Here is a 20,533-nt window from a genome sequence, read left to right on the forward strand (position 1 = left end):
TTTGAAAACCCGATTAAAAAACATGAGGTCAAAAACATGTTATTAAAAATATTATATATCATTTTGTAACATTGATATCTAAGTTATAAGAGTCTGTTTAGAAGTGTGGTTGCGGTTGTTTTTCAAAGTGTTTTTCGTGCTGAAATACATCAAAATGATATTTTTTTTTTTTTTTTACAAAATTATTTTTGAGATCAGCGTATCAAAACGATACAAAACATATAAAAATATTAATTTTTAACAAAAAAAATTAATTTTTTTAAAACACAGGAACAATCACATTCCTAAATGTAACCTTAAATTTGTCTCGTTAAGTTAAAGTACTGTGATTGTCATATTTTAAGATTTTGTTACAAATAGTTTTGTTTAGATACAGAATATATTGTTTTGTAAAATTGCTCTTTGGTATTTTGGATTCAATTTGTGATGTATATTTTTTTATTTCATTTTTTTGTTATATTAAGTTTATGAAAAATCATGATTATTATGATTTAGGCTTTTTTTAGTAAATCATTCAAAACTGTGATTAAACGGCCATGGTTTGCTAAATAATTAATACCCATTAATTTATTATTCTTGTATTAATTTATATAATACCCATTAAATTAAATCAGATTATTTTTTCTTAGAAAATGTTATGCTATCAATAGCATTTGTGGCGAATGATTTATGGTATCCACAGATATTAAACAATTGATTAAGCATGGAAAATAGCAGTTGACGCCTCAAATTTAATAAAAAATTTATATAATTTGTTTTTTAAATATAACATTGCTCCAATTCTTTCGCCCATTCATATTGATATAACTAAATGAAGGACCCATCATAAATTCTGGTGCCCACATACAGGGTGCCCACATACAGGGACTTAATTGAATAAAACTTTAAATGCTATTATGTCAAAAAGGAAGAGGATTGAATTGCAAGTTCACCATCACCCAGTAAGAACATTTCAATTTTTTTCCAAATGCCCTTCATTTTTTTTATTTTTTTGAAATCAAGTCATATTTTAAAGTTTAAACATAAGAAAACAAATAATAATAACCTGAAATATTATAATTCGAAATAATTCAATTAAGAAAGTTGACTTCCTTTTTCTTGGATTTCTATCATGATACGTACTGTTTAGTATTATGTTTATGATTGTTTTTTAAATTGTTTTTTAATTAAAAATATATCGAAAAAATATTTTAAAAAAATAATCTAAAAACATCAGAAAAAATTAATTTAAAATTAAAAAAATTAAAAACACATATTTTTATTTAAAAATATTTTTAAAACACAAAAATAAATAAGATTTTAATCTCTTTCCTCCTGCATATTGTTGCAGACACAATTTTTACTTCTTTAGTCCAAAACAAAGGGGAAACATCGCTTTACATACAAGCCTAACACTCAACAATGTCTCCTATGGTACCAATCCAACAACTCAACTCTCACCTACAATACTTGGGAATAAAACCACAACCTTGTTCTGATCAACGGTGAAATAAATTTACAGCACAAACCAAAAGGTTACAATTTTACTTCTTAGATTGTATAAAAGCTTACATATTTCCTTCTAAATTAATGGTTGATATCAAGATTGATACCAAATTGTGCTGATAAGGAACCCTTGTAAGCATTTGATACAGCAACCACGGTTTCAGATAACTTGATTTTCGACTCTGAGATTTTGGACTCGATTTGTTCTTTGCATTTTGAGACTGAATCAACCAGAGCAAGAAGTTCAACGGCCTGCATCTGAATTTCTTCTTCACTTGTTTTGATTGCCTCCTGCAACTTTTGTTCGGCAGCCTTCATAGAAAACACAATGTTTTAGCAGCTTTTAACCCTAAAATCTAACGAAAATCATTCTGCCACCAGGTTTTTAAGCACTTCCCAGCAATACCAAAATCTTCAACTTTACTGTTAGAAGAAACAGGCGAGTCAAAAGGCCATACCTTTAAAATTTCTGCTGCTTCTCTTTCCAAAACATCCAAGTTATGAGCCTCTATCTGAACATCCTCTACGAGCTTTTTAGCTTCAGCTGCACATCTAGAAGTGCTGTCTTCTGTTTCTTTCCTTGACAAGTTCAACTGAGCTTCCATCTGAGAGAAATGATTTGTTCAGGATAAGGTGAATCTTATGATCCCTCCATTAAAAAGCAAGCCAGAGAAATCTATTAAATACATGAGATACATTAAATAAATGAAGCTGAGCTATGCAACCTACAAGCCATAATTCAAAATGGCAATTTCAACACGGTTTCAAAAATTCTGAATTTCAATAACTGAGCTAAATTGAACTGAATTCATAGAAGAAGCAAACCAAACTAAATGTGATTGGTTGGTTTGATTCCTTTCATGGTTTCTGTTTATAAGATTTTGGTATTTTTTTTAATGGTAGATCACCTTAAAAGCCTATTAAGTTCCCATTTTTGTTAAAAATATATGATACATTGATCTAAAATTAAAAGAAATACAGTTCACTTGGGTCAGTTCAGTTTTATTTCTTTGAAACCAAACTGAACTGAAATATTCTTTTGAAACCAAATAGGAACCTAAATAGCCAAACAGAAGCATGAAGTCGAGTAGGTTTCTTTTGGAAATTCGGTTTCAATAGAATGTTTCTTACCCCAACTTTTGCAATATTTAAACTGGTGTAGAACCACCAACAACAGAACCAATTCTCTGGAAGAACACTCGGTTTTATTTTTTTGTCAATATTCAACGTTACTTCAAGTCTAGGTGGAGTGCTTATCGGCACCAAAACAAATAAAATAGAAAAAAACTAATAACAGTACCGATCCAATAAGGAACCTAAATTCCTAATTCAACTACTAAATTAATAAATACTAATGCTGCTACAGGTACTAAAAATCCAGAGTAATCATCCAATGTTGTAATTCTATATAGTCAAACAATAATTCCCATTGTTGTCCTTCTTCAGTCCCATCACATATGGATATCACTATTTTCTGAATTTGCGATAGCAACTTCATGGGAAAAGTGAACATGCAATAAAAAAAATGCAAAACACTGCCTTTGGATGAAATAAAGGAAGATAAATGATTTTACAGAGACCATGTTCTCAACTCTTAAGGTATCTAATAAAATATAAAAGATGCAAAAGCACGCAACGATTTGCACAAATAGTGTTTGACCTGGATAAAGATACCCAACAAATACCATTTTGCTATTCCCAAAATATTCATATTCATTGTAAGAGAAACATGATGAAATAATGTATATAAGCACTCTAAATTATAGGGGAAAGGGAACAAAGCAGTATAAACGCCTAAGGAGAACATCTATGGCAACACAATTCACCAATAGACTAGTAATGATTCCAATGAACATTTTACTTCTACAATCTTGAGATAAAATTTCCTACTTTGTTCTCTTCTCAAATTCTATTAGATACTTTTCCTGGTGTAATTCAACTAGTATTTCCTGTAAAACAGGGTCACTTGCTCGGCCATTTTCTCAGTCATAGCCTCATAGGTGCAGCATCTTTGCCACTAACAACAAATGACAGTGGCTATTACTAATTTGTTGATGGAATAGTTGAAAATTTTGGATAAGATCACATGAAACAGAAATCTTTGACTGCAAAATAAAGAGATTACATGTATCATAAGTGCACCTAAAAAAAGAGCATAGAGAACAAAATCAAAAACATGAAACCAGGGCCCTTACAATTATACACCTCAATGGAATCAAGGTCAATGTTGAACTAAATTATGCTGCAACAACTGGCCATTCACAAGCTACGCTTCCTCCATAGTGGGGTGGGGTCATAGAATGGAGAATTTGGGGACATTCCTAACATTCAAGGATTTTGTATGAAGTGGCTACTGCCAAGAAATCAAACCTGCACCTTGTGGTTGCAACACCAAGACTTCTACTAATGCCATGATTATGTGAAACTAAGGAAATTGTGGCAGTAAAAACTTTTCCTTTCAATGATATGTGAAAAGGAGCGAGAGCCAATAGAGAAATTCCATTTGAGAAAATGCACAAACCTGAAGTGTTAGTAAAAAAACAAGACAGCCTCCAACAGGACAGTTCCTTGGTAGAGTAATCACTAACCCGGGAACGCTTACTGAGGAGAGACCATCACACTCGTTTTGTAAAAAAAAAATATAGTGTTCTCAGATTTCAGTCTCATTGTAAGAATCATGCTACATGGACTCGGAAATAGGCATCAGATGTGTTGCTACATGACCAAGTGTCTACTTTTTCTCTCTTCAACAGATTTTCTAAGATGTTGTGCATCCAGTTAGGATAGCTTTGCGACTATCTTAATTTGCAAGAAAACTTCTCATTAATGAAGTGGGATCCAGGTATGTTAGCTCATGTCACATACCTTTAAACAATGGCTTTTTCATTGATACAGATAAGTCATCAATCACCAAAGTTTTCAGGGGGGAAGAGGGTAGAATTTGTTGTCTATAGTTGAAACCAAAAGTGCATAATTCCACTTGCATTAAGATTTAAGCATAATATACCACAAAGGCATAGCATAAATTACACCCCAAACTGTAAAGACATAGTTCTAATGAACTTACTTCATCAATATGCGATTGAAGTGTGGAGGTACGATTTCTTTTTCCCTCAATCTTAGCAGCTAATTCTGATGACTGTTTTTGAAGCAAAATCAACTCTTCCAGTTTTGCCATAGAACTTCCCTTTACAGCAGCAGCAAAGGATTCAAGCCCAGGCTTAATTGTGGTTTTGTAGTCAAGCCCCATGATCTCAGCAGCTGTGGACCCATTGGCATTAGGCACATATTGATAGCCATTTCCAAGCTTTAACCTGCAACCGTCAACATGAAATCAGATGCAGCAGAGTAGTAAAAGTTTAGCATGACAACAAGTAAAAGGGACAAGAAAATTGGCAGCAAGTCAGACACACACGCAGATGAAGTTAAATGCATTAACATATACCTGATGTCACAATCTGCACAAGTCGACCTGGATTGTGAATAACTTGCAAAAATGGAGCCATTTAAGAGCAACAAGAACAGTGAAACATGGAGAGCCACTATAGTAAAATTCTACACAACATGAATGTCAAGAGGAGGCCAACAACGATTTGAAAACAAGGAATCATCTAATTTTTTTGGTACAGCAATCAAACCTAGGGAATAAGCCTAACCTTCTTTGCCAGAAGTAAGACAGGTTTTTGGTTTAAAAATTGAACTTAAAAACGCACACGCTCATGTGGTGTGTTTTACAAAACAGAGTAAAGGACTTGCACGCGCCTAGCATCAAGAAATTAATAACAAATGTATGATTTACAAATCTCAATCGATTCTTAGATTTATCCATCACACCCAGATATTAACCCCTCTTATGTGTCCGGCTGCAGTGGACATGTCTCTGCTAGCCGTCATCATATATATGTACACAAAATGAGACATTTGTTGTTTGTTTGGCTGAACCTAAACATCAAGAGAACTAAGAGAAAGCACTGCTTTGTTTGTTGTTTGTACTGTTTCGTTACTTCATTAAGCTAGCCAGAAGGCACAACGTCTCTAACAACAAATGGATCGATTTATCTCCATAGCAAAAGACTTGTGCTTTAAAAATAATCTGTCTTTAGATAACATAGTTCAGCTTAATTATCTACTAAGGTAAAACTAACTGATCGCTTCCTTAGTGGAGAGCGAGGCATAAACCACCTCCCCCCATCCCTTTTTGTCCTTCCCTCCAACCATTTATTCTAACAGTTGATCATATCAACTAGGCAAAACAAAAAATGTGGCAGCAAGTCAGGGACACACGCAGAAAATTAAGAGTTTCAAAAATCAAATATTGTTAAGTGAAAATATTCAGGATAAAAAAAAAAAAACCTCCTAGTAGCCTGGTTACACTCCATAGCAAGTGCCTCAATCTCCTTAAACTTATGTGCAATTGTAGCATCAAGATCCCACATCTTCTCCTCCCAAGCATTCCTTGAAGCCTCAGCCTCCACAATATCTCTATCCACTACCTGCAACTCCCTCTTCATCCTCTCAGCATCCCTCGGATTAAAACTCTGCTCCTCCACCCTCTTCTTCAACTCATCATTCTCCTCATCGAGCTTCTTTTTCTCCTCCACTTTTGTCTCCATTTCCTTCCTTTTCTCCTCCAACCCTTTCTCCAACACCTCGATCCCCTGAGTGAACTCTCCAATCATAGCATGGAACTTCTTCACATCCTCCTCCAAAACACTCCTCTCCTTCTCCAACCTCTCCCTTTCTGTAGGCCCTGCTCTCAATGCCTCCGCTTTTGCCTCAGTTTCTTTCAGACTCGCTTCCAAAACCCTAACATTTTCCAACACGGACTCCCTCTCTTTCCCTAGCTTCCCCATAAATTCGTTATCCAATTCCAACACCGAATCATCATTGCCGCGAATATAATTCAGGTAACTATCCAAAGCATACATAAACATGCTGTTGTTTTCGACCAAAGATCCCGTCTTGGCCGCCAAATCCTCTCTATACATCGCAAGCTGGACTAGCCAGTGGATTATGGCTACATAGGAAGGCCAATTGTGAGGAGTATTGGGGGCACGGAGTGTAGATTTGTTGAATTTGAAGGGGCAATTGAGGGATTTCAAGATGGAAGCTAGATCATCCTCAAGTTTCGTCGATTCGTAATCGAGTTGGTGGAGGAGGTATTTTAGGGTTTCGGTGATATCTTTACCGGAGGGGGTTGAGTTAGGTGGCAAGAGTTTGGAGGAGTGCGAGGAGAGGTAAGCGTTGATTGCGCGAATTGCGGAGGCCTGGTGAGCCTTCTCAGTATATGGGTCGGCGGTGCGTCCAACGCCGATGGAGGATGGGCGACTGCTGGCGAAACTGGCATCGGAATCGCGGGAGGTGTTGTTGGCGTATTGATGGCGGTGGTGATCGGGCGTCGGCTGTGGGTTGAAAGAGTTTGTTGGGCGGCGGTGACTTGCGCCTCTCATTTCTCCGGCGAGGGTTAGGAATTTCGGAGTACTGAGTGGTGGTAGAGTGAGTAAACTACCTTTTTAATTTTGAGTTTGTTTGCCTTTCCCGCCTCGATTTTGGGCCTCTTCAATTTCCCTGAAATAAAAACAAAAGGTCCTAATAATTTATAATAGCTAGCCGTGGGTCAGATTTCAAATTAATTTATAGTATAATTAAAATTACATAGCCGTTATGAATGCATTTTTTCATGCCATAAAAGTTTTTTAATTGGGGAATATGATAAATGGTGTATATGTTTAACTATCAAATTATTAAATTATTAAAAGAATTGTGGATTCTAATTATTAGAATCTTCTTTGTGAAAAATAAATGTAAATATTTTATTGTGATTTTCCTTTTTATTTTACATGATTTTTTATTTATCTTGGAGTTTAACTTTAGTTACTACAAGATAAATTTTTATCTATCATATTATTTATTAAAAGAGTTTAACTATCATATTATTTTTATTTTTATAAATTTATCATGCAAATCTAACTTAGTTATCTAAAATTTAATAAAAAAAACTTAAAGATAAATTTAAATAATCTCTTTGGATATTATGAAATTATAAAAACCATCTAAAATATCAATTACTTAAACTAAATAGTTTTAAAAAAATGAGAGATGGTTTTAATTAAAAATTAAATTTTAAAAACAAATCTAATTATATAAAAAAAAATTCCAAGCATGCATATCTGGCTTAAAAGAAAAAGGCTCAATTGTACTTAGATGTTAAAGGTTGAGCCCACATTCCTAGTTTTGTTATTTTTTCAAAAAAAAAAATCAAACAACAAGTTATTTGTTTAAGTTTTTTTTTAATATTGCAAACAACACATCATCCAACTACACATGGATATTTTCTAGTCACTAAAAACTAGAGTCCATGTTTTTTTATTTCAAAAACTTAATTTTCAACTTATTTTTACCAAAAAAATATTTTATAAACTTCATTAAATCCATTCTCAATCTTTAAACATCATCTAATCAATTTAAAAGTCGATAATCAAACCTAATAAAAACAATTCATAAATCCCGATCTCTTTTTTTTTTTTTTTTGCATGTTTAAAGAAAAAAATCACCTCAATTAAACTTCCTTGTCTAAAACAAATCCAATGACACCAGTAATTAACAAAACACTATATAGTAAAGCTAACTTATTGTAATTATACCCATAAAATACTATTTATTATAATAATATTTTTATTTACTTTTTCTTTTAATTCAACCATTCAATAACTCAAACTTTTTTTAATTTCATCATTAATATTATATTATGTTTGAGGATTGTGCTTTGTAGTTTTTTTTTTTTTTGGTTATATTTCAAACCTATAAATTTAGTTTTTTTTCTCCATTTGAACTTTCAATATTAGATCCACTGAAAGTGAGCTTTATAATTTTATTTATTTGTATTTCCTGAATTTATTCCAATCTCATTACACAAGTCATGGGTTAAACGGGTTAACTCGGGTTGTGTTTATTTTAGGCTGTTTTTTCTAATTAAATTTTTATTTTCAATTTCATCTTTTAATATTGGGTTAGTTGGAAGTCAGGCTTCATAAATTTTTCTATTTACTTTCTATAAAATTATCTCGATCTTATGAGCCAAGTCATAGGTTTATCAGGTTGACCCATATCATTTATTCTAGGTTGTTTTTTAATTGAATATATTTTTTTTTCAATTTCACCCTCCAACAACTCTATCTTCCTTTTCATTTAGTCTTTTTTTTAATTTCATCTTACAATATTAGATTGTTTAGAAATTAGGCTTCGTAACTTTTTTTAATTTGCTTTATGTGAAGTTATTTTAGTCTCATTTATTTATTTCTTTCTCTTTATTTCAACCTTCAACATAGAATATGCTGGAAATTGAGTTTCATAAAAACATTTATTTGCTTTTTATGAAGTTATATCAGTCTCATGACCTAGATAGCGGGTTTAACAGGTTATCTTGGGATGAGTTTTTTTTTTGTTTTTTTTAATTGATTTTTTTTTTCAATCTCATCTTTCAGCATTGGATTAGTTGGCAATCTAGCTTCATAATTATTTTTTTATTTTCTTTCTACGGGCTATCTCAATTTCATGATCCAGGTTACAAGTTTGGCTGGTTAACCCGGGTTGATCCAAGTAGTTTTTTTGTCTTTTTTTATTTATTCTTTTAACATCGGGTTAATTAGGAATTGGCCTTTATAATTTTTTTTTTCTATATGGTTATCATGGTCTTATGACTTAAGACATAGATTTGACAGGTTAACCCGGGTCGATTCAATATGTCACAGTCTCAATATTTAAAAAATATCATTCAATATGTTGTCGTATCAATATTTAAAAAACATGTCGTCCAACATGTATCATATTTTGAGTTTATAATTAAATTTTTTTCTTATTAGAGAACACATTATCAACGCTTAGACAATTTCTTTAACGTTAAAACAAATTATATGACCTACAGTGCAATGCAGGCCAATGAACTAGTAAAACTCTAAAGGAGTTGGTATTTTACTATAGCAACTCACGGTGAAATATCCATTTTTCCCTTTACAAACAAAACCTCAAAACTAGTTATTAGAAATAATTATGTAATTTCACAAGAGTTCATTCGTCATTGCCAAATTGAGTACTTTAACTTTTATATTTCACAATAATTTTCTTTAACTTATATCTAGGGGTATTTTTTGTATTTTTATTCTTTTTTTTGTTATTATCACACCTAGTTGAGGGATAATTTTGTAATTTCAGAAATTAAATATGTTTAAACTTAATTACAATTTACCCGGTTATGAGGGATGAGTCATGAGAGCTGACACACACTCAAAACTCATATGCATGCTAGAAAAAAGAGATTTGTGTGGAAATCAAAGGTGTTTTATTGGGTGCACTATTGGTTTTATGTATTTTCAATTGGTTATTTAACTTAGAGAAATGATGTTTTCTTTATGGAAAAAATCCCTTTCAAAAGTGTTCTTACAATCAAGATTCTTCTTCTAACACAAGTAGTTTTAGGGTTTCTATTAAATGGATTTTCACACATTTTTTTCTTACAAGAAAAAATATAAATATTGCCAACAATATATATATATAGTCAATGAATTAATGAAATCGAGCACTAGGGTTTCTGGCTTCCTCTCCTTTCTCATTAGAAACTTCCCATCCTTTCCTATTATCCATTATTGTCCTATAATCTTTGAACACCTCCTTTTCTTTTTTTCTTTTTTGATCTTCAATCATACATTTGACCATGTTTGATATAGTAGTTTTGTCTTTTTTTTTTTTATGTTTTGAAATCGCTTTAATGTGTTGATGTCAGAAATGAATTTTAAAAATAATAATAAAAATATTATTTTAATGCATTTTCAAGAAAAGAAAAAACACTTTAAGAAGCAACATTTACCACTGTCTCAAATACCTCTTAGGACTATTTGGAACTGCATTCCAAACGGTGTTTCCTTAAATTTTGAATTGTTTTGTTTTTGCTTAAAAATATTTTTTTCTATGATTTTAGATCGTTTTGATATTGTGATGTCAAAAATAATTTTTTAAAAATAAAAAAAAATATATATTATTTTAATACATTTATGAGTAAAAAATACTTTAAAAAACAATTAGTACTACACTCTCAAATACCCTCTTATTTTTATTCGTTTACCCCAAGTATTGCAATTAAGGGTGTGTTTAGAAGAATGATAACAGTTGCAGTTCAAAATCTTTTTTATTTAGAAATGCATCAAAATAATATTTTTATTTTATTTTAAAAAAATTATATTTGACATCAACATATTAAAATAATTTAAAAATATAAAAAATTAATTTTAAATAAATACAATTTAAATTTTAATAAAATATAGTTTAAACAGCGTTTTCAAACAATATCCAACCACGATTAAGAGTTGCTTATTGGGCCATTCTTGTACATGATATTCGGATTTGAATAAAATCCAAACCCTAATGGCATGGAAGAGTGGTAATAAGAGCATATGATCTCTGAGATGACAGATTGTCTATTCTAATGATTGCAGTAATGATGAAAGGACTTCCTACGAGAGAATAGTTGTTGGAAATGTCATCGAGATAGCACAATCATGCTCTGTCTTTTGCATAGCATGGAGCGATAAGTTTTTTTTTATTTTACATCGCAAGTTGTTAGTTTTTGTGGACTATATTGAATTATTATTTTTTATTTTAAATTATTATTTTTTATGATGTTTAATCGTTTTAATACTAATATTAAAAAAATAAAAAATATATTATTTTAATATATTTCAAATGAAAAGCACCTTAAAACACAACAATTATCATAACACAAAACACTACCTTTTTATACATGACATGATAGAAGGTGAGTAAATCATTAGCGGTTCCAATATATCAATTTTATCTCGTAATATTAACCTATTAAAAAGAAGACTAGAGTCTTTTATAATGATTTATTGTTTGTATTATCAATAAAACATCTTAATATACTATTTTAATCATTTGAAAATAAATTTAATTATCGGATCAACTAGTTAGACGAGTGTCAAATAAGTGGTCGTGGGTTTGAGAGTCGAGAGGCACATTTATTTTCTAAATTGTGATAGATGACTTCTTGTCTATCACTTTTTTTTTTTAAAAAAAAAGGATGGACGATATGTCGTCCACTCCTTTGATAAAAAAAACAAACATGGTTAGGAGCATGGGCTTGGCCTCGGGCCCACACTCCCTTGGCCTGCTACTTGCCCGGGGCCAACGCTTTGCTCGCTTTTTTTTTCTCTTGGTTTTTTTATACTCCAAAAAAACATTAACTGGACTCATTTATTTTTTGGTTTTGACATGATTTTTAAATACTATTATAAATTTTTATTTTTATTTTAATAGTTTTTTGTTCCATTATTATGTATTTGATAATAATAATAATAATAATAATAATAATAAATTATATATGAAAACTTGATTGAAATTGGTTGCTTATTATTCAAATGTTTAAAAACATTATGTTGATTAAAATAAACAAGAGATATGTTGATGTTTTTGTAATTTTTCATTTGATATTATGAATTTTATTACATGTTATATTTGACTTTTGTTTAGCTTTTGTCAAGATCTATCTATTTATTGGACCTTTGAATCGTCATGAATAGATATAGTGTGGTAGTTCATTATCTTAATGATTACTTGGTCTACTCTTTTGCTTTTTTTTTTTCCATAGCATAGATCGCATTATGTCTAGTATATTCATTAATTCTTTCAAATAATTTATCCTTAACAATGTAATTTGTTTTAGGATTTATCATTAACAATTAATGTAGTTGACCAAATATGTTATTGTAATTTGTTTGATAAACGAAATGAAACTTTGTTGGGCTTTAAGGTTTGTAGATGAAGAAAAAATAAATTATATGGTGCTTTTGTTTAGCAAAGAATTAAAAATGCAAGTACACTATTATTATTATTTTTTTGTTCAATTCATATGTTAGCTTTTGTTAGCCCAATCATATTTTTTCCAACATAAAAAAATGCTAGATAATGATATTATTTTTAAAGGACAAAAAAAAATAGGCTCAATAAACTCGGTTAATTTAATAATATGATTATAAAAAACAACAACAATAACTAATAAAAAACAAACATTTGCTAATATTATGAAAAGATACCTTCTAAATATTCATAAAAGATCTCAACAATCTTATTCGATAACAAAGTAGAAATTAAATAATAATAGGATAACCTCATAAAGAGGAAAAAAAAAAATCTAAGCTTAATAACCAACAAATCAAACGTTGAAGAATAATCTGGATTTTTTAAAAAAGGACAAAAACCTCGACTTAAGTCAGTAGGTCAAATTTATAGCCTACTCATGAGACTATAATAACCTCATACAAAAGAAATTAAATAAAACAATGGAGGTCAACTTTCAAGCAAACTAAATGATGAGATGCAAAACTGAAAAAAAACAAAAAAAAAAACTCGAGTTAGCTTGAATTAACTCGATTAACCCGTGACCCAGGATATGATATCGGGATAACTCTATAGAAAAAAAAGAAGAAAAAATCATGAAATTCAAGGCTCGATAATATAATGTCAAATGATGAAATTGATAAAAAAAAAAAGCCTAAAAAGACCAAAATTAAATCCGGATAATTTTCAAAACTTATGACTCGATTCATGAAATCGAAATTACCCCATAGAAGTCAAACACAAAAAAAACCATGAAGCAAAATTCTCAATTATTTAAATATCGAGGGATGAAATTGAAAAACAAATCAATCAATAAAAAACAAAACAAATGGCAATCAAAAGAACGATTACCAAATCTAGTATAAAATTAAATTAAATAATGATGGACAAAATTGAAAAATGAATTAAATCATGAAAATAATTAAAAAAACAATCGAAAGAATTATGACCAAATTGTATATAAAAAAATCAAATTCTAAGGATAAAATTGAAAATCAAATAAAAAAATATTAAAAGCAAAACAAATAGCAATTAAAAGAATTAGTATCCAAATTGATAAAAAAAAACAAACTGAGAAAACATATTTAATTTTTGGAATGGTAAACGCGAAACCCGAGGCAATGAGAAAAAAAGAGAAAAGGAGAAGAAAAATAGTCTACTGGAGCCACACCATCAACCTTTCACCAACACGTGTCCCACCATCTAGAAAAGCCTGATACACTGCTCCAAAAGCCACCGTGGAAGCCGACATTTAGTTGTCAATTGATAAAGTATATGCCGCCCAAAGGGCACACGCAACACACATGCCAACCACTTTTGGTTTTAAAATAATATTTTATATTTATTAAAATATCAAATTATCTCTTAGTCAACTTAATTATAGCTAAAAAAACTAGAATAAAAATATGAAAAAGCTCCTAAATGCTAGTTTAAAAATATTTGCTAGGATAATTTAGCAATTTTTCTATGCTTTAAAAATTAAAACTTAAAAAGAAAACCCAGATGTCAGTTTAAATCTTTTTTGTTTAAGGATAATTTAATCATTGAATTAAGTTTAAAAAATGTTAAAAGACTTGTTTGTCCCCAGTCATTTTGATAATAATTAATGACTAATAAACTTGTTAAAATATCATATTAACCCCAATAGTAATTTCAATAATTTTTTATTGAAATGGTAAAATAATTATTATATTATTCCAATTCATAATAAGATGAGTCTGTCTACAATGAAAATGAAAGTAAAGATAATCTGTCAAATTTTATGGATTACTTAAATTTCAATAACCTATGTTATTTAATAGACCAAAGTAAATACATACATACACTTCAATTTTAAAAACTGAATTAGTATGGACATCTACTAGTTCGATGCCCTTCATTGTGGGTAGGATTAAGATAATTTTAAATATAAAAAAGATATTTAGATCATAAGAAATTATTTGTTATTATTTTTTACTTGATTTAGCGGGTCAATCTTAAAACCTCTTGACTCAATTCTTTACTTAACCTGAGTTTAAAATCAACTTGCGTGATAATTTCTTTGACATAACCTAATAAACTTAACCTACGACATATTGGATCGATCTGAACTTCGTGACTTAACCCACTAAAACCACTACCTGGATCATGGATTCCACCGAGTTTAACATATTTTTTTTATTTTTTAAACTATTTGTTAATTAATAATATGATAACACAAATAAAAAAAAATCATAAAACTGCACAAATCAAATACCAGGATATTTGTTTGAGATTGCGATAATATCATAGGAAGTAAACCAAAATAAATTAGAAGGAAAATTTTTTAATCAACTAAATATTAAAAGATGAAATTAAAAAGAAAGAAAAAAAGCCAAAAATGATTTAATCAAAAGAAAAAAATTGAAAGATGATTTTTTTTTTTAAAAAAAAAGGAAAAAGGGACACAAGGGGTCTGACCGAGTGGGTTAACTTTGAAACCTATCGACTAGATTCCTTGGTTTAAAATTAACCCGCCTATAAGTTGCCCCGACCTGACCTAGTGGACTTGGCAGGTTCAAAGCAATCCGGATAACAGGTAAAACGATGTGATAACAGGTAAAACGATGTGATTTGACTTTGAAAACATTTTAAGATGATATTTTTTTAATATAAAAATAGTAACATATTGGATTGATTCGGGTTTTATGACTTAACTCACTAAACCCTCCAAACCCGTAATTTGGATCATGAACTTCACTAGATTTAACATCTTGTTTTCATTTTTTTTAACTATTTTTAATTAATGTTATGATAACCAAAATAAACACTTCCAAAACTGAGCGCCAACCAAATACTAGAATATTTGTTTGAGACTGCGATAATGTCACCGAAATAAATTTTGAAGACGGATTCAAAATCAATGAAATACTAAATGATGAAATTTAAAAAAAAAGATAAAAATGATTCAATTGAAATAGGCTCTCAAAAAATCGAGCATGAATCAAATAACATGACATTTGTTTAAGACAACGATAATATCATAGAAAGTAAATTGAAACAAATTACAAAAAATAATTCAAAATTGATGAAATACTGAAGTATAAAAAAAAAAAACTAGAAAATATACAACCAAAAAAAAAAAAATTAGAGGATATAATTTTAAAAATAAAAATGGGTAGCTCCTTCACTGTTTATATAAACAATAAAGGAGTTGGAGTGAAGTCCCAATTCTTTTAGTAGAGTAGGTAATTGAAATAGAATCTTAAAAAAATTGAGCATCAGCTAAATATCATGATATTTATTTGAGATAATAATAATATTATAAAAAGTAAATCGAAATAAATTATAAAAATAATCTAGAATTAATGAAATATAGAAGGATGAAATTGAAAATAAAAAACTAAAAAAATTCAAAAATATTCGTAATTGATGGACTAATTTTGGATAGACAAAAGGCGAGGGCACCTAGTAAATATTCGCAAGGCATATCCAAAAATACCCGCAAAGTATCCACAACAAATATCTCCTAATCTATTCCTTGTATTTATGTAAATTTGACAAATATGCCGTTATAAAAACAATTATCAAACAGATCCTTATATTCTTCATGTTTCACCAATTCAAAACAATTCGACTGAATATTTTTAGCAATATAGCCTCTCTCGAGGTCCATGAAATCGAATCAAATCGTTCTAGCTCATCTATTTTGGGGGTTAATTTCATCCAAGATCCGGGTCATGTATCTTGGTTGATTCAAGATTTTTTTTTAAATTTATAAAATAATATTGTTTTGAAAACAAAAACCAGATTTTTTTATTAACCTAACCCGTGATAGTTTCTGATTTTTCCGGTCGCTTAGCTGACCCATCAAACCAGGCCAGGTAAGAACTACCTAAAGTTAGGCTATTCCTCAACTATCCTGGTAAACATGTCTTCCCCTTGCAAGTAAATTCATCACAATTTAGTCCCCAATCAGAGGATTGAATTGAAATAATGCAATGAATAGAGGCTAAATCTGACGAAATGTTTACCGTAGAGGATTATTTCTCACCAACCCATCCCATCCACGGGCTACGCTCGTGAAAATCATCTCTCTCCATGCTCCGAACCGCTAAAAAGTGCTCTCTATTTTTTCTTTTTCCTTCAGCAAATAATTTATTTATTTCTTTATTTTCTCTCAACCGCCTATAACCCCCCCTCCCCCACTATCCATCCCTTACCAGTCTCGATCTCATCGCCTCACCTTTCGATTCGATATCCTGTAATAACAAGAAGAAGAACAAACCCTAACTTTACCTTTTCTTTTTCTTTCAAGGTACGTATGTGCGTGCATTTTCTTCTTTATATTTTTTCTTGCAAATTTTATGGATTTTGGATTTACTTACAAGGCTGGTTTTTTCTCAGTTGAATTATTTCATTTCTGTGATGAGTTCTGTTCATTTTCCATGTCGAATTCAGGGTTTGACTTTTTTTTGGGTTTTTTGTGATTCTAAGTTGTTTAACTCTGCTGGACTTGGATAATCTTGTGTTTCTTATTGTTTACCTTTGTGTTTATGGAGGAATTTAACTTATTTTTTCTTGCTTGTACATGACCTTATAGATGGAAAGTGATTTTGAAGGAGGGGGGGGGGGGGTGTGTGGCTAAATTTCTTCTCTTTTTGGGTGGGGGTGGAACATGGAGGGAGGGTTTTCATTGCACTGTTGAGATTTGAAAGATCTTGTGATTAGCAAGAATGGATGTTATTTTTTTATTTAAAGATTTTAATTGCATAGTGATTGTAAGGATAGAAGCCTTGGATATTTATGGATTGAATGGAATATGAGACTACATCTCAACTGGGCTGCTTTTCAAGCGTTTTGGTGTTAACTTATTTTTTTTAACACAATTCTGTTGAGTTTCTCTGCGTTTCCAATTGAAGCCTGCTTTATGACATTAACATGCCCCTAATATGTGTGTGTGAGTTCCAAAGATTTGTTGGAAGATTTGTGTTTTGCTGTTGAACATAGCTATGGGGTATTTTCCAGCGGAGCTGCTCAGATTAAGTAGCAGCAGGTGTAGCTTTGTTGTGTTTTAAGCAATATATTAGTTCAGTTATTTTGACAATATTTTGAGATCCTTGCCTTGTGAAGCAACCTCTCCAATCTATATGAAATGATGGTTACATTGCCAACTTGGGTTACTTTGCTTTCCTATGTGTTGATTTTTGTAGTGCCTGCTTTCTCAAAGTTCGCCAAAATTTCAGTGTTATCACTTGAAGTAACTATTATCTAGATCTGATACATTATGCTGTTCCTTGATGCTAGAATTTTAATGACAGGGATCCTCAAGGCTCAATAAAGAGTCTGTGAATAAGGACATAAAATAAATCTCAGATTGCCGGCACAGATTTGTGTCTAAGATAGTTTCTTGTCTGAGGAAATGAATCACCTGCAAATAATTATCATCTTATTATTAGATAATTTTCTATGATTAGATTCAGGATCCGATTGGGCTGCGTGATTTTTTCATGGCCTTGGAAAGTAGAAAGCTGACATTTAAGATGCTGGAAGTGTTACAAAAACTGCTGTATCATTTGTTTTGGGGAAGTTTCTGTCCCATAGTTTAAAAATAATATTAGCTGTTTGTGTAGTTGCTACATAATTATGTCAAGCAGTTCTTCTGATGGAGGCCATTCAGCTCCTCCTGTCGTGCATTTGTAATTGTGTGAGGAATGAGAAGGTCCATAATAGTTTCGCCTAGTCATGCTAATGCTGAATTCATCGGTTATTTGTTTTGTTGGTATTTGATATTACTGTCACACATGGAATTAACTCATGGATTCTACTTCATGGGTTTTCAGGTTTAGTTGGAAATGCCGAAAGGTAACAGGGCAAGGCGTAGGATTGCTTCTCAACAATACAGGCAGGCACCTTATTCATTACCAGGTTATAATCAGCATATTGCCACAGACCCGTGCTCAAAGAAATGCTCCAAAATTTTGGACAAGAAAGACTGGGAAAATGTAACTTGTTCTGTTTGCATGGAGTGCCCGCACAATGCCGTCCTTCTACTCTGTTCATCTCATGATAAAGGTTGCCGTCCCTATATGTGTGGAACTAGCTTCCGCTATTCCAACTGCCTTGACCAGTACAAGAAAGCTTACACTAAAAGTATCTCATCCACCAGGGCTGCTGATAATCCGATTTTGGTCTCAGATTCCAGCTGGCCTGTTGATAAGTGTGAAGCCACAGAGCTTGCTTGCCCTTTCTGTAGGGGGCAGGTGAAAGGGTGGACTGTGGTGGAACCTGCACGGGAATATCTGAATGCCAAAAGGAGAAGCTGCATGCAGGATGACTGCTCATTTGTTGGGACTTACAAGGAGTTAAGGAAACACATGAGGGCAAATCACCCCTCAGCACAACCACGTGCAGTCGATCCCATTCTTGAACAGAAATGGCGAGGGCTCGAGGGGGAGTTTGAACATGATGATGTAATCAGCACGATTCGGTCGACAATGCCAGGCGCAATGGTTTTTGGAGATTATGTAATAGAGGGAAGTCATAATGGTTTTGAAACAGATGAAGATGGGGGTTTCGATGCAGATGCTGCAGAGAGGAATGGAGGTTTTGATATGGGCTTCAATCAGAATCTGGTGAATGTCTTCCTACTGTGGCATGCATTTGGGTCAACAGGTGATGACCACAGTAGACGGCTGATGCATCGGCATTCTGAAAGGACCGACCGTCAAATGTCTGACGAGAGTGCTGGTATTGATCACTCTTCTCCAGATGGAGGGCTGGGTTTGTCTGACGAATGATGACAATGGTGATGATGGTGGCATGTCACTTGTTAGCCGACTTCGTTGACATGGCAGAATGCTTTTGGGGCATTCAGGGAGGAGACATTGGCGCAGAGAAGGGGGGATTTGAGAGGATGAAAGAAACATAAAAGAAATTAACTGAAAAGTGAACGTGTTTCTGTTTCTGTTTCTCTTTCTGTTTCCTGGTTTCTGATTAGATTGGCTGGGAAAAACTTATAGCGGAAAGAATAACCTTTGCTTTCTATGTATGTAATCTTTTTAGATGCCATTCCTTTAATTACCTTCAGTCCACCTACACGGTAGACTATGAATATTCTTCTGTGGAACAACCTATGTAAAGTCTTTTAACTTTATTTCTCGTACAAATATTGTTTAATCTTTATAAATGGGCTTATTTGCTTATTTTTTCTTGGAAAAATACTGTCTTTCCCCTCGTGAACAGTTGAATTTTTATTTTAGGATTATTTTTTTCTAATCTAATTCTAAGGTTCATGTTTCCTACAATAATAGATTGTTTACCTGCTTTTTCTTTCATGAAAACCTAAGATGTTCTTGTCGTCACCTTGAGCGCTTGACCCTGCAATACTGCACTAGCCTTGTAGAAGGCACTGACGAAAAAACGACAAGGGCTTAAAATTTAGAAGTGAACCTAAGCTATGAAGGATAAGGGCTTAAAATATTTTCAAAAGAACCAAACAAACGGTACAAGAAACCCAACAGCTAAGAACTAAGATCTATTTGACATTATATTTTTTTAAAAAATTAATATTTTTTTTATTTTTTTTTGCTTCAAATTAATATTTTTTTTAATATTTTAAGGTACTAATATCAAAAATAATTTTTAAAAAATAAAAAAAATATTACTTTAATATTTTTTAGAATGAAAAATATTTTGAAAACCAATAATTACCACATTTTCAAACACACATTAAGAAAACTTTATATACTTGCTCTTCTTTGCACCATGCAATATAAAGACTGTGCACTGGTTATTTGACCCATATTTTTTAACTTCGAGAAAAAAAAATTGATTGTGAATTGAAGAGTTAATGCTTAATATTTATATATAATATAATAAAGTAAGGATAATAGGTGTTAACACATATAAAAAAAATCATTAACACAACACCACTTGTATGATCTTAAATTAATTTTCAATGTGGTATAAAAATAGGATAATGTTGCAAGTAAATTTTACTGTATCATGATTTTTTAGCTGAGAAATATAAAGATACTATTTATGTTAAATAAAATAAATCTTAAAATGTATGAATTGATAAATTGAGAAATAATCATTAATGTCAATAAAATTTAAAAAAAGATAATCATCCTCGTAAAAGTAAAAAATAGATAAGTATGATATTTAACCCCATCTTTTCCCT

The 20,533-nt window shown here is 31.3% G+C and overlaps 2 protein-coding genes across 2 annotated transcripts; one reads left to right on the top strand and one right to left on the bottom strand.

Annotated features, from left to right (window-relative positions):
- Positions 1–1,321: 1,321 nt before the first annotated feature.
- LOC7473015 (kinetochore protein NDC80 homolog) lies at positions 1,322–7,051 on the bottom strand. The gene is made up of 4 exons (XM_002298152.4): positions 5,839–7,051; positions 4,553–4,799; positions 1,944–2,090; positions 1,322–1,797 (listed from the first exon to the last, which is right to left on the bottom strand). Exons 1-4 carry the CDS (start codon positions 6,933–6,935, stop codon positions 1,567–1,569), a joined length of 1,722 nt encoding a protein of 573 aa, XP_002298188.1. The 5' UTR covers positions 6,936–7,051; the 3' UTR covers positions 1,322–1,566.
- A 9,387-nt stretch (positions 7,052–16,438) lies between these two features.
- LOC7486691 (uncharacterized) lies at positions 16,439–19,569 on the top strand. Its single transcript, XM_024593940.2, has 2 exons — positions 16,439–16,666; positions 18,192–19,569. The coding sequence occupies exon 2, from the start codon at positions 18,204–18,206 to the stop codon at positions 19,146–19,148; it is 945 nt and encodes a 314-aa protein (XP_024449708.2). The 5' UTR covers positions 16,439–16,666; positions 18,192–18,203; the 3' UTR covers positions 19,149–19,569.
- Positions 19,570–20,533: the final 964 nt, after the last annotated feature.

The sequence above is a fragment of the Populus trichocarpa genome, chromosome 1 (assembly GCF_000002775.5).
Source record: "Populus trichocarpa isolate Nisqually-1 chromosome 1, P.trichocarpa_v4.1, whole genome shotgun sequence".
NCBI classification, from domain to species: Eukaryota; Viridiplantae; Streptophyta; class Magnoliopsida; order Malpighiales; family Salicaceae; genus Populus; species Populus trichocarpa.